Here is a 14,162-nt window from a genome sequence, read left to right as displayed (position 1 = left end):
TGGGGCACACCTAGGTGGCTCAGCCGGTTAAGCCTCCCACTTCGGCTCAGATCATGATCTCACAGTTCGAGCCCTGTGTCAGGCTCTGTGCTGACAGCTCAGAGCCTGGAGCCTGCTTCGGATTCTGTGTTTCCCTCTCTCTCTGCCCCTCCCCCACTGGCACTCTGTCTCTCTCTCTCCCTCCCTCAAAAATAAAAATAAAATAAACAAAAAATTGTTTTAAAAAATAAAATAAAAAGACAATGAAACTGTAAAATAATGTAATGTCAATTATACCTCAACAAAACCCTAGCAAATATTAAAAATAAATTTTTAATGAAAAAGATGATGGAAAAGGGTTTTCTTAGAGGGAAGATCATTCTAGTTTCTCACATAAGTGTGAACTCTAGGGAGTTGCCATGGAAAGAGGTAAGCTACAGCTGACCCTTGAACAACACAGGAGTTGGGGTACCGACCCTCTGGGGCAGTCGAAAATATACATGCAACTTTGACTCCCCCAAAACACAACTAGTAATAGCCTATTGTTGATTGAAAGCCTTACTACCAACAGCCAGTTAGCACATATTTTGTATATGTATTATATACTGTATTCTTACAATAAAGTGAGCAGAGGAAAGAAAATGTTAAGGAAATCATAGAAGAGACAGTATATTTATAGTACTATACTGTATGGAAAAGAATCCGTGCATAAGTGGACCCAGGCAATTCAAACCCATGTTGTTCAAGAGTCAACTGTGTATAGATTAGACAATATTAAAGGAGATCTCAACTTGGGAATCTCCACAAAGAACAGGAACTTAACATTTTTTAATAAAGTAAGGTTTTAAGGCCTTTGAGACAGAGCAGAGAATAAAAAGAGAATCTCTGAGTAACCCCAGAGTGGGGAAAGAGAGAAGCAGATAAATGCATAAGAAGAGACCAGGTTGGGGCGCCTGGGTGGCTCAGTCAGTTACGTGTCTGATTCCTAATTTTGGCTCACATCATGATCTCATGGTCCTGAGATCAAGCCTTGCGTTGAGCTCTGCACTGGGCGTGGAGCCTGCTTGAAATTCTCTGTCTCTGTCTCTCTCCGCCCCTCCTCCATGTGTGCACTCCCTCAAAAAAAAAGCAGCAGCTTTAAAAAAGAGAGAGATGAGGTTACCGTGGAAGCAAGGCATCCGGGGGGGCGGGGGTTGGATGTTATGAAGGGAAATAAGTATTTCCCAACGGGGCAGGAAGGTGTATTAGAAGACAACAATGAATTCAAAGTTTTCTCTTAGCAAGACATGGAAGGAAGAATTTCATAAAGAGAGGTGAAAGGGACTCTGACAAGTGATGAAGTGGGAAGATGTGGAAATCTAAGCAAGAATAGTCCTAGGGTAAAAAATGTTGACATCTAAGAAAAAATAGATAGGGATTAGTTCCACGAAGAGATCAAGCAGTATGTTTTCCTCTAAATTCCTACAGCGAGAAAGAGCTCTCATCTGAGGAGAAAGATACATAGAAGTTCCAGTTCTGTAGCCCCAGACACCCTCACCACTATGATGCCTTCCTGAAATGACAAGAAAGTGATTTCCACAGCCTTCCCCTCCCCTCTCCCCCTCCCCCACTGCTGGTTTTCTCTCACCTGGATGGGTTTGACTTTGGACTTCATCTTTGAAAATCCATGGTGGTTCTTCTTGTTCCAATTCAGAGAGTGAATCTGGTTGGCGAGCTTGATACTCTGTATATGGGAAATGACAGAAGACTTATTAGGCTCATCAAACTGCCCTGGGCTCTGCAATGATATGAGGGCGATACATGTTAGGGACTGCACAATTTGCATGTTCGCAAATCAAAGGCTTTTCTCTGAGACAAGGAGAGCTTCTACCTTCACATCAGGGGCCAGGGAAGGGACTGAAAACCTATACTTCAGCACAGACACGCCACAGCTCTCAGAAGCTGACAGAGGAAAGGCCTCCGAGTGACAGGGAAGCTGTCCTCACCCAGTGACACCAGGTTCCTGTAGTTCTCCAGCATCACATTCCAGTACAGGTCCTTCTGGGCGGGGGCCAGGAGCTGCCACTCCTCCCACGTGAAGTCCACCGCCACATCCTCCAGTGTCAGCGATTCCTGTAACAAAACGGTCCTCTTTGGAAGTATTTCCCTTTTATTGAAATGGAAGGTGCGAGGTAATAGAAAATATATATATTGGGCTCTGTCCCTGGTTCCTGGCAGAGCTCCTAAAACCCCTATAATTTCCTAGGTGATAAGGGCCCTGGGAGCATCTTTAATTCTCTAATTGGTCTTTAACTCCAATTTCTCACAGGGTTCCTGAAACCGTTGTAAATTCCTAAGTGTTAAGAACGGTATGGGGGCGCCTGGGTGGCGCAGTCGGTTAAGCGTCCGACTTCAGCCAGGTCACGATCCCGTGGTCTGATCTCGCGGTCCGTGAGTTCGAGCCCCGCGTCAGGCTCTGGGCTGATGGCTCAGAGCCTGGAGCCTGTTTCCGATTCTGTGTCTCCCTCTCTCTCTGCCCCTCCCCCGTTCATGCTCTGTCTCTCTCTGTCCCAAAAATAAATAAACGTTGAAAAAAAAAATTAAAAAAAAAAAAAAAAAAAAGAACGGTATGAATGTCTTTGTTCTGATGGGGCAACTGGCTGGGCTCCTGGATGCTGCTGGTCACCAGAAAGACCAAGCCATGATTAGAAGCTTGGAACTTTCAGACCAGTTAACTTTCCTTAATTCTCATATCTCTTGAGATATGATATCTATTCTCTTGAGAACGGAGAGGGGCTGGAAAACAGTTAATGATCAATCATGCCTAGGTGAGGAAGCCTCCATAAAATCCCTAAAGTACAGGGTTTGGAGAGCTTCTGGGAGGATGGTGCCTGGAGAGGGGGTGGAGGCTCCATGCCCCTTCCCACACACCTCACCCTACACATCTCTCCCGCCCAGCTATTCACCTGTGTCCTTTATTACCTTTTCTAATAAACTGGTAAGTGTGTCTCCCAAGTTCTGTGAGCCACTCTAGCAAATTCATTGAAACTGAATTTGAACTGGAGGAGGGGTCATGGAGAACTTCCAATTTGTAGCCAAATCAGACGGAAGTTGTGAGTAACCTGGGGACCTACTGTTTTTCAATTAACATCTGAGTAGGGGACAGTCTTGTGGGAGTGAGCCCTTAACCTGGAATCTGATGCTAACTCTAGGAAGTGTCAGAATTGATTTGAATTGTAGGCCACCCAGCTGGTGTCAGAGAATTGTTTGGGGGGGGGGGGTCCCCATGCCTGGCATTAGAAGTGGTGTGACTGTGGCAGTGATATGAGAGTTAAAGAGACACAAAGGAGGAAGGGCGAGGTTTTCCCTACTCAAAAGGAATGTGAAGGAAGTGGTTCTGCTCATTTTCACCTTGTAAGCTGTTTCTAATTTTTTTCAATTAATCACGAAAGAAGCAAAGTCATTAAAATATTCAGTCATTCTTTTATCCCACAAATTACAGATATCTGTGATATGCAGCCATTAAATCCTCTTGCTAACCTGAGATCATCTGCAATCTGTGTATTTCAGCACCTATTTGTCAGTCACTGTATGAAATGCTAGGGACATCAGGGTGACATAGTATGAGTTTATGCTCGTAAAAATGTCTTCACAGGTGTAGGCATTTGCCTACATAGATTCACGTAGATCTATGCACACACAGGCATGCACATATACACACACACACATAGATACACATAGGTAAATGCCCAGAACACAGGAACACACTACCAAGCATGTGTTAATGATGTGCCAGAGAATTGTGGGCCAAAGAATGTATGGAGGGGAACTTTATCACTATGTGTACTATATAATGAGCCTTTTACATTGAAAATGTATCTGACTCTGTGGTTCTTCCTGACACCAAATACATGGTCTCTTCCAATACTAATTTTCCAAGTCTCTGATTCTCAGACACTGGGCGTCCTATAATTCAATCCTATCTGACACTAACTATTCAGAGTCAGCATCAGACCTTACCGGCCTAAGGGCTCACTCAGTTCTACAAGACTGCCTTCACTTCAGAGACTGGTCACAAGTTCCAGGTCCCCATGTTAGCTGCACTTCTATGCAACGTGGCTATAAATTTAGGGGTTCCCACAACCTTCCCCTCTCAGGTGTGATTTTGCTAGAACTCACTCAGGAAAATATTGGACTTAAAATTACAGTTTATTATGGGGGCACCTGGGTGGCTCAGTTGGTTAAGTATTCTACTTCGGCTCAGGTCATGATCTCACGGTTTGTGAGTTCCAGCCCTGAATCGGGCTCTTTACTCTCAGTGCAGAGCCTGTTTCCTGTCTCCCTGTCTCTATCTCTCTACCCCTCTCTCAAAAATAAACAAACATTAAAAAGTTAGTTTATTATAAATCATACTATGAAGAGGTACTCAGGTGAGGTCCAAAGAGGTCCTGCGTGGAGGAGCCTCTGTCCCCAAGGAGTTGGGGTGCACTGCCCTCCTAGCAGGTGGATGGATCTGCCCACGTGGAAGCTCTCTGAACCCTGTCAAGTTTCTATGGAGGTTCCGTTACATAGGCACGACTGATTAAATCACTGGTTACTGGTGACAGAACTCCAGCTGCAGCTCTTCTCCTGTCCCGAGTTCCAGGTGGAGCTGAAAGTTCCAGCCCTCTAATCAAAGCTTGGTCTTTTGGGGGACCAGCCCTCATCCTGAAGCTATCTAGGGGCTTACCTTGAGTCACCTCATTAGCATAAACTTAGATATGCTCAAAGGGGCTTGTCATGAAAACAAAAGACACTCCTGCCACTTAGGAAATAATGGGATATAGGAGCTCAGCCAGGAACCAGAGACAAAGAGCAAATACATATATATTTTTTATTATGCCACAATGAGTCATTTGTGTAATTAAAGGCAGTACAAAGGTGGAAGGTGACAACTCGGTTTTGAACACAGAAGGCTCTATGTTTTCTGAGATGAGCTGAAGTTCTAAGGCAACCCTGCGTGGATCTCAACAACCTGAGCCAGCACCAGATAAGAACTTGTAACTCCCTCTGGCCAAATCTGTACTCAAACACCAGTCCAGCGACCTGTTCACAGAGGGCCTCTGAAAGGTGTGCAAACCTTCCATTTTACTGGGCACTTTCAGTTCTACTCAAGGACAAATCCAGATGGAAGTAAGGCTGGGTATGGAAGTCATCGGGCTGTGGTCTCCTCAAAAACCAGTGTCTACTGAATTCTACTTGATCTACTCCCACAGGGGACTCAGAATAATCAGGTAAGTAACAGCCATGCTCGTACACTGATTAGAAGAAGGCTGCTGAGATCACACAGCCTACCAGGTCACCTCTGGAAAGAAACCATCAAAGAGAGTTCCTAACGCTTACGTGCCATGAAATAGTGACCTCTCCTGAGGAACTGATACACTTTGTCCTGAGTCAAGGCATCTGATGTAACTTACCGTGATTTTCTGGCTGCAATGGCTGTCAGAGATAGTAAGTAGTACACACTGATGGTTGTACCAGCAGGATCCTGCAGATCTATACACCATAGTCCAGCACTAGTCATGCACGAACTCTAGGAACAACATGTTCCTGATCCCACTCTGCCCTAATTTTGAAGGGACATCTGTTTCTCCCCAGAGCCCATTTTTCCCCATTTACACTTTTTATTTAGTCGAACTGATTTTTTCAGGCCTCCCCAAATCCATGAAGGACTCAACTTTTGAATACAACAAACCAAAAGTCACTTGGGCCTTTCTTCTGTTTCAGAAAATGCCCAGTAACAGGGATGTTAGTTCTTCTGGATCTGCCCTAATTTTCTGTTCAGAAATCTTGGTCTTAGGACAAGGATGTCCCACGAATGGCCGTATGCAACTCCAAGAACCCCTACTCATCCTTTACTGGATCTCTCTTATTCCTGAGAATCCAGGACCTGTGGGGTGAAGGGCAAGTTCATTTTGGATGATCCATTCGCTCTGGGCCCAGACACTGACACTGCTGCTGTGCACCTACCTTAAGTCAAAGTCAGTATCTGTAACTTTCTCTTTACTTGGTGCCCCCAAAGGCTTTCTAACCCAGGCAAATAAAACATAACATCTGAATGTGGGGGAGGCATGCCTTTCTTCTGTGAAGCAGAAGTGGCCGGAATGAGGGGTGCCTAGATGGCTTAGTCATTTAAGTGTCTGACTCTTCATCATGGCTCAGGTCATGACCTCACAGTTTGTGAGATCAAGTCTGGCATCAGGCTGTGCACTGACAGTGCAGACCCTGCCTGGGATGTTCCCTCTCAAAATAAATAAACTTAAAAAAGCAGCAGCAGGGGCGCCTGGGTGGCGCAGTCGGTTGAGCGTCCGACTTCAGCCAGGTCACGATCTCGCGGTCCGTGAGTTCGAGCCCCGCGTCAGGCTCTGGGCTGATGGCTCGGAGCCTGGAGCCTGTTTCCGATTCTGTGTCTCCCTCTCTCTCTGCCCCTCCCCCGTTCATGCTCTCTCTCTGTCCCAAAAATAAATAAACGTTGAAAAAAAAAAAAAAAAAGCAGCAGCAGCATGAATGAGAAAGGGAAAGTGGGAAAAAGGACATACAGAAAGTTAGACTCTGGACATATAATCCCTTAAAATCCACATCCCCATTTGTACTTGGTTAAATGGTGCCCCCCCCCCAAAAGCTATATCCATGTATTAACCCCATGAACCTGTGAATGAGACTTCATGTGGAAAAAGGGTCTTTGCCGATGTAATTAAGGATCTTAAGAGAATCCAGGAGTATCCAGGTGGACCCTACATCCAGGGAAGATGAGACCACGTGAAGATGGAGGCAGAGTAGAGACAAGCTGCCACAAGCCAAGGAACACCTGGAGAATCTGTTAGAAAAAGGGAAGGAAGTGAATGGATGTTGGGCAGATGTGCTGGAAATGCCCAAGACCACCCCCCAGGGTCAGTGATTAACTAGGACTGACAGACCTCAGCAAATTATTACCACGAAAGCATACAAAGCAAAATCAGCAAAGAGAAAAAGTGCAAATGGCAAAATCTGGAGGAAATCAGGTGCAAGCTCTCAAGAGTCCTGTCTCTGTGAAGTCACACAGGAAGCCTTTACCTCCCCCAGCAACAAGCTGTGGTAACACACAATGTGTTGGCTTACTAGAGACATGGTGCCCACGGCTCTTACTGGGGGCTGTTCATGTAGGCACCCACTGCCTAGCACATACCAAAATCCCAGATTCCCAGAGGAGAGCAGGTGTTGAGAATAAACCATACTGCTTGAAACAACAGTTTAAGCACAGTGAGCCATTCAATAGGGAGTGATGGGAACCCTCCCCAAAGCTAAGTTCCCAGATGCCAGGCAAGGGACCTGTAAGCAACCTTGCAAGAAGGCCTTTCTAAAAAGAGCTGTGTTAACTCTTTTCTGCAACAGCAAGTAACCAACTGTGTCTGCTACAATATATTAGCAGGTTAGAAAAGTCCTACGGTCACCAAAATTGACGCTGAGAAAAACATTCCATAAAAATCCAAAACCTATTTCAAACTTGAGCCCTTAGTCAGTTAGGAATTCATTACTTCCACAGCATGAAGAACAAAACAAAACACTACCTGTAATTTTTTTTATTAGCACCACGCTCTAACCAGCTGAGCTAACCGGCCACCCTACCTGTAATTTTTTTTAATACATACAATATACTACCATTCTCATGTTTCTAAAACTCGCACAAAAGATTATGTATTGTTTGTAGATACATACACATCTAGTAAAAGCATGAAGACGTGTGATATAAAACAAGATAGCAGTTATTATAGGAAGGAAAGAAAGACTGCACCTCCACCCCCCTCCACTGCTTCAAGTCAGTCCCAAATCCAGTTGTGACTTATCTTTCTGACCAACTGGCTATAAATCAGATTCCCATGACCTCCTCCTCGGGTGCAATTAATTTGAGAAAGTGGCTCACAGAAGTCAAACCTTTTACTTACTAGGTTACCAGCTTATAAGAGGCTGTCACTCGGGAACGGTCAGAAGAGACACAGATGGCATGGGGAAAGGGTGTGGACCTTCCTTGCCCTTCTCCTGGTTCTCCACTCTCCCAGCTCCACACGTTCTCCAGGCCAGCAGCTCCCTGAACCGTGGCCATTTGGGGTTTTATGGAGGTTTTATTACATAGGCATGATTAACTCATTGGCCAGTTGGGACCGATTCCACCTACAGCTCCGGTCCCTCCCCAGAGGTTAGGGGGTGGCCTAAGAGTTTCAACCCTCCAATCACAAAGTTGGTTCCCCTAGCAACCAGCCCCCACCCACAGATGCTTAGCAAAAGTGGCCTCATTAATATAACAAAAGACACCTTAACCACTCTCACACTTGGAAAATCCCAAGGATTTTAGGAGCTCTTGCCAGGACAAGGGACGAAAACTATATATATACATATATGTGTGTGTATGTGTGTGTGTATATATATATATATATACACACACATATATATATATAATACATACATATATATGTATATATATATATACACACACATATATATATAATACATACATATATATGTATATATATATATATACACACACATATATATATAATACATACATATATATGTATATATATACATATACGTATATATATGTGTATATATATATACGTATATGTATATATATTTAGTTTATTTTGGGAGCAAGCAAACGAGAGAGACAGAGAGAGCGCGAGAGCAAGCTTGCGAGCAAGGGAGGGGGAGAGGGGGAGGGAGAGAGAGAAGAAGAGAGAGAATCCCAAGCAGGCTCCACACCCAGGGCAGAGCCGGACGCAGGGCTCATTCTCACCAATGGTGAGACCATGACCTGAGCCAAAATCAAGAGAATAACTAAATATTTTAAATATTCAAAAGCAATCCAAATAGATGCAAGTATTTAATCATATTCTAGTCACAACATCACTCCTTCTTTTACCTGTTTATTAGTGTAGCCACTAAAACAATTTTTTCATAAGAGAATTTGTTTCATGGAAATGTTTAGAATATGAAATTAACTAAAAAGAGCAAATTATCCCAGTATTTCCAGAGTTTATCTGAATTGTGAAAATTAAGCAGAGGGACACCTGGGTGGCTCAGTCGGTTAATGATCGACTCGGGCTCAGGTCATGATCCCAGGGTTGTGTGATGGAGCCCCGAATAGGGCTCCGTGCTGAGCGTGGAGTCTACTTAAGATTCTCTCTCTCCCTCTGCCCCTCTCCCCAGCTTGCGCACTCTCTCTCTCTAAATGAAAGGGAAAGAAGAGAAAAGAAAAGAAAAGAGAATAGACTTGAAATACACTTCTGATTAAAAATTATGTTTGGGAAATAGAATTTGGGAGTCTACAAATGTTGTTTTACTGGTGTCAGAATCTGAAAGCAAATATCCAAATAAACTTCCAGTGAAAACGGAAGTTTAGTTACAGTAAAGTCATTTTTAACAGAAGGCTTAGCAGTTTAGATTTGCTTAACCCTTGATCTCCCTAAAATTCTTATCTGTGGGGGCCTGAGGAGCCTTGCAAAACAGTCGGTGGAGAGGAAACTGAACAGCGCTTTCATCGACAGATACCACCCACTCCCCTCCAGTTCTCAATCCCGGAACGCCCCTGGCACAGTGACCCGCACAGACCCCAAACTCTGACCTCACGATCTCCACAGAGCCTATTCGAATGCCCGACCACCGCAGTCCCCCGGGCCTGGCGGCAAAGGCATCGCAACCTCAGAGCCACGGACCTTCGTGGATCCTCTCCCTTCCTTAAGCTCTTCCGCCGAGACTCGCACGCTGATCTGGGTTCCCCCCGAGTCCACTGCGACCTCCGGCGGCCACGCCTCACCTCTGCGAATTCGCCCGTTCCCGGCCGCACACCCAGCTCTGCGGGCACCGGCTACGGCGGCCGGGGCGGGGGCGCGCGAGCGTCCCCACTTCCGGCGGCACCCTGGGCGCACGCGCGCTGCATGGCGGTCTTTCACCCCCGGGGTTTTTCTGCCGCTCACCTGGGGAGTTCCGGTCAGATTACTGGCGCCTACGTGTGTCTCTCCCATGGGGAAGCTCGCAAACAACGCTACGCTCGCCTCACGAACGCCCGAGAAACGGTCGGAAACGAGCGGGCTGTGAGCGCGGCCTTGTTGGCGGAATGTCAGGGGTCTGTGGAGCCGGGAAGGGGGCGCGGGGGAGGGAAGGGTCCGCTCGGCTGGGATCTAAGTGGGCATCCCAGCCATTGAGGTTAGGCTTGGAAGGTGTGCTGGAGCGTCGCGATCTAAATTCCCAGCCAAGGTCGCCTTTTGTTCCAGGCCTGTTTGGAAAACACCAATTGTTGAAATCTGGAAGTATGGGCTATGAAATAACGGGATGTAAAAGCAGCTGTGACGCTATCGTAGCTTCAGCAATGCGGTGCGAATGGTTTTTGAAGAAATCACGCACCAGCATTCTTGATGGCAGTGTCATCCGGTCTTAAAGCCCGCTGCTTGCAGCTATCGTTACTGGAACCTCCGAGGATTCTGGAGCGTCTGCGTGCCGTTTGGCCGCTTTGGTGCGCGGGTCCGCGTTCTCTGCGCCCGCCTTACTTCTCTGCGCTCTAGGCCAGGCTGCCCCACGTGCAGCGGCTTTGAGCCCTGACAGAGACATATCAAGTGCTGCAAACTTTTCAGACAATATACATCGGTCAACCGTGACTTTGTGAAAATCTCCGAAAGCTGTTAAAACTACCCATTCCAATAGGAACTGCTGTGAATTTTTTTTTTGAAAAGATCAAAGAAATCTGAGAATTGGCTCATGCACAAATTGGGCTGCTTCCAATTTAAAATGTAGTTTCTTTGGGGCACCTGGCCGGCTGGCTGAGGACCATGCGACTTTTGATCCCGGGTTGGGGAGTTTGAGCCCCATGTTGGGTGTAGCGATTAAAATTTTTTTAAAAAGTATCTTGTGTTCATTGGCTATTGAGAGTTGTCTCTTCCGTGAATATTTGCCTATTGGTTTTTACTCTTGTCATTTTCTTACTGATTCGTGAGAGTTCTTTATATAATCTTAAGTTTTCATCCTTTTCCGGTTAAGCATTACAAAAAGATGATCTCAGTGCGCAGCTTGTTCTTACTGTTTTTGATGTATTTTAGATGGAATATCTAATTTTAAATTTTTTTTTCCAACGTTTATTTATTTTTGGGACAGAGAGAAACAGAGCATGAACGGGGGAGGGGCAGAGAGAGAGGGAGACACAGAATCGGAAGCAGGCTCCAGGCTCTGAGCCATCAGCCCAGAGCCTGACGCGGGGCTCGAACTCACGGACCGCGAGATCGTGACCTGGCTGAAGTCGGACGCTTAACCGACTGCGCCACCCAGGCGCCCCTGGAATATCTAATTTTAATGTAGCTGAAATTTAACAATCTTTCCTGTTGTAGTTTCTACCTGTCTTTTAAAAGAAATCCATCCCCTCATTAAGATCATAAAGATAGTCTCTTTTATTTTCTTCTAAAACTTTTAGGGTTCCACAGGTCAGCACCTTATGGGCAAAATCCAGCCCCCAGCCTGTTTGGCTTTGCCCTGAAGATTGGTTTTTAAATTATTTTTTGAAATAAGAAATGTTTTAATGTTTATTATTTTTGAGAGAGAGAGAGAGAGCGTGAGTGGGGCAAGGGCAGAGAGAGAGGGAGACACAGAAGCCGAAGCAGGCTCCAGGCTCTGAGCTGTGAACAAAGAGCCCTATGCTCATGAGCCTTGAGATCACGACCTGAGCGGAAGTCGGATGCTCAACCGACTGAGCCATCCAGGCGCCCCTGGTTTCTAAATTTTTAAAGGGTTAAATATATGGAGGTTGTATGTGGCCTGAAAATTCTAAAATACTGTCTGGCCCTGTGTCAAATCAGTTTGTTGTTTTTTAGTCTTAATACATGAAGCATTCATTTGTGTAGGGTGTCAAGTAGACACCTTAATTTACTTTTTCCATAGGATAACTAATTATCATTGGACTGTTTTAAAAATAACCACCATAAGGGGTTTGGCTAGCCTTTGTCCCAGGTTCCTAAGAGGTAATCTCTAAACCCTTAGAATTTCCTGAGTGATAGGGGTGTCTTTTTATACATGAAGGGCCCCCAAACCACAAGGTAGTTTCTGCTGAGGAGATGACTCACCTCAGGAGCTGGCCAGCCGGAAAAACCAACCATGTGATTAGAAGATTGAGGCCTTGAGCCATACGATATCATTCTGACCTCCAGGAGGTAGTAGAGACTAGAGATTGAGTTTGACCCCAAATCGATCATGTCTGTGTAATAAAACCCAAATTAGACCTCTGGATAGGAAGCTCAGGGGAAATTCCCTGGTTGGCAATACTGTTTTCAGTATGTCATTTCTCAGTGCCCGGTGGGTGATGCATCTTGAAGGTGATGGAAGATTTAGGTTTACAATCTTACAGACTTTTCTCTATGTGTCTCTTTTGGGTTGTTCTTATTTGTACCTTTATGCTATTATAAAACTAGAATAAGAATAGGACTTTTGGTGCTCTGTAAGTCTCTCTTTTTTTCAAGTTTATTTATTTTTGAGAGAGAGGGAATCCCAAGCAAATTCTGCACTATCAGCATGGAGCCCTACCGGGGACTCAAACTCATGAATCTTGAGATCATGACCTGAGCCAAAGTCAACAGTTGGTCGCTTAACCGCTTCACTGACTGAACCACCCAGGCACCCCTGTAAGTCTTTCTTATATGAGGGTGGATATGGGAACTCCTAAATTTGTAGCCAATTGGTCAAAAGGTGAGAGTGGCCCTGGGATCACCTGAACTTATAGCTGGTGGCTGAATTGAGGACAGTACCCTTAACCTTGATTTTAACTAACTCTGAATCATATCCCTTTTTGCACTGACTTGTAATGCCATCTCAGATATCCATATCCAATTTCCATGTGTATAGATCAATTTCTGAGCTGTCTTTTACAATTTGTAATCTGTCTCTATCTCTGTACTTGATACTGCAATATATTAATTACTATTCATTTAGAGTAAATCTTGTTTGTTATCAAGTAGAGCAAAACCCCCATCATATTTGTGTTAGAATTGCTTGAAATATTTTTTGGCAGTTTGTCTCCTGTGAGAATTTTAGGACTGGCCTGTTAGGATTATAGAAACCCGATCGGGATGCTTTTTGGTTACACAACAGATAATAATACAAGGTCCTTGCATAGCATGTCAAGGAGATTGGACTTTTTTTTAAGTCCATAGAGAGCTACAAATGAATTTATTTATGTATTTTAATGTTTATTTATTTATTTTGAGAGAGGGAGAGAGAGAATCCCAAGCAGGCTCCACACTGTCCGTGCAGAGCCCGAAGCGGGGCTCAAATTCGCGAACCATGAGATCCTGCCGTGAAGTGAAATCAAGAGTCAGACGCTTCACCAATTGAGCCACCCAGGCGCCCCAATGAATTTCTTAATAGGATTTCCAGACTGAGTGAGCGTGTTGCATTATGTTATAATAAAACCAACCCCAAAATATCTGTGGCTTAAAACAACAAAGATCAACTTCTCACTCGTATTCCGTGTGCCTGTGGGTCTCCTGGGACTTCTGCTCCACATCATCATTGTCCTCACTCAGGACCCCTGGATAGGACTCCTCCCTGGAATATTACTGGTTCCTAGGAGAGATGGAACCAGAAGATAGAAGAGTACAAACTGGCTAAGGCTTCTGCTGATTCATCACCCAAGCCTACCTCATGGTGATATGTAACTTCAAATACGTGGAGAAGCACAGTTGTTCCGTGTGTGTCCCAAAGGAGAAAGACTTGTGAACGGCCAGCCCTAATGACTTTCACAGCCCTCTACGAGGACTGAAATAATGGGGGTATGAAAAATGAAAACGACAGAAAGAATGGAGATGCAATTGTGCATCGGACTGTAGGCCCTAGAAACTATAGCATTTAAATCAGAGGGTCTGATAGGTGTTGGAAACGTGTACTTAACACTGACAAAACCAGGGACCTCATGGCTAAATTGCTGGATTACAAGACAAGTCAGTGATTTTAAGATCATTTTGCAACGTCTTCTAAAACCCACGTACACTGGGAGTAGCCTCAGTCACACAGGTGAGCCAACCTGGATATCCAGCTTAAGGAATGTAGGGCTAGTCGTAATGTCAAGTGTATACCTCTGCCTTCTGCCTTCTGTTTTTTACAGCTTTCTGGGACCATGTGTTCCTTGCTTTTATCTTTCATTAAAAAAAAAAAAA

At 44.9% G+C, this 14,162-nt stretch overlaps 1 protein-coding gene across 5 annotated transcripts in view; it reads right to left on the bottom strand.

Moving 5' to 3' along the window:
- LOC123577992 (zinc finger protein 577-like) overlaps positions 1-14,162 on the bottom strand; it is a 66,194-nt gene that overhangs the window by 36,282 nt on the left and 15,750 nt on the right. Inside the window, exons 1-4 of one of the 5 annotated variants that reach the window (XM_045440458.1) lie at positions 9,788-9,998; positions 6,647-6,814; positions 1,965-2,091; positions 1,607-1,702 (exon numbers count right to left, since the gene is read on the bottom strand). The exons of 1 other annotated variant lie outside the window; for it this stretch is intronic. In XM_045440458.1, the coding sequence (XP_045296414.1) occupies positions 1,607-1,702; positions 1,965-2,091; positions 6,647-6,664 (241 nt within the window). In that variant the 5' untranslated portion in view covers positions 6,665-6,814; positions 9,788-9,998. Of the gene's footprint in view, positions 1-1,606; positions 1,703-1,964; positions 2,092-6,646; positions 6,815-9,595; positions 9,999-14,162 lie in introns of those variants that run through there. 3 more of the 5 variants (XM_045440459.1, XM_045440462.1, XM_045440464.1) reach the window with 3 other exon arrangements.

The sequence above is a fragment of the Leopardus geoffroyi genome, chromosome E2 (assembly GCF_018350155.1).
Source record: "Leopardus geoffroyi isolate Oge1 chromosome E2, O.geoffroyi_Oge1_pat1.0, whole genome shotgun sequence".
Lineage (NCBI taxonomy): Eukaryota > Metazoa > Chordata > Mammalia > Carnivora > Felidae > Leopardus > Leopardus geoffroyi.
This window is presented reverse-complemented; position numbering and strand designations above follow the sequence as displayed.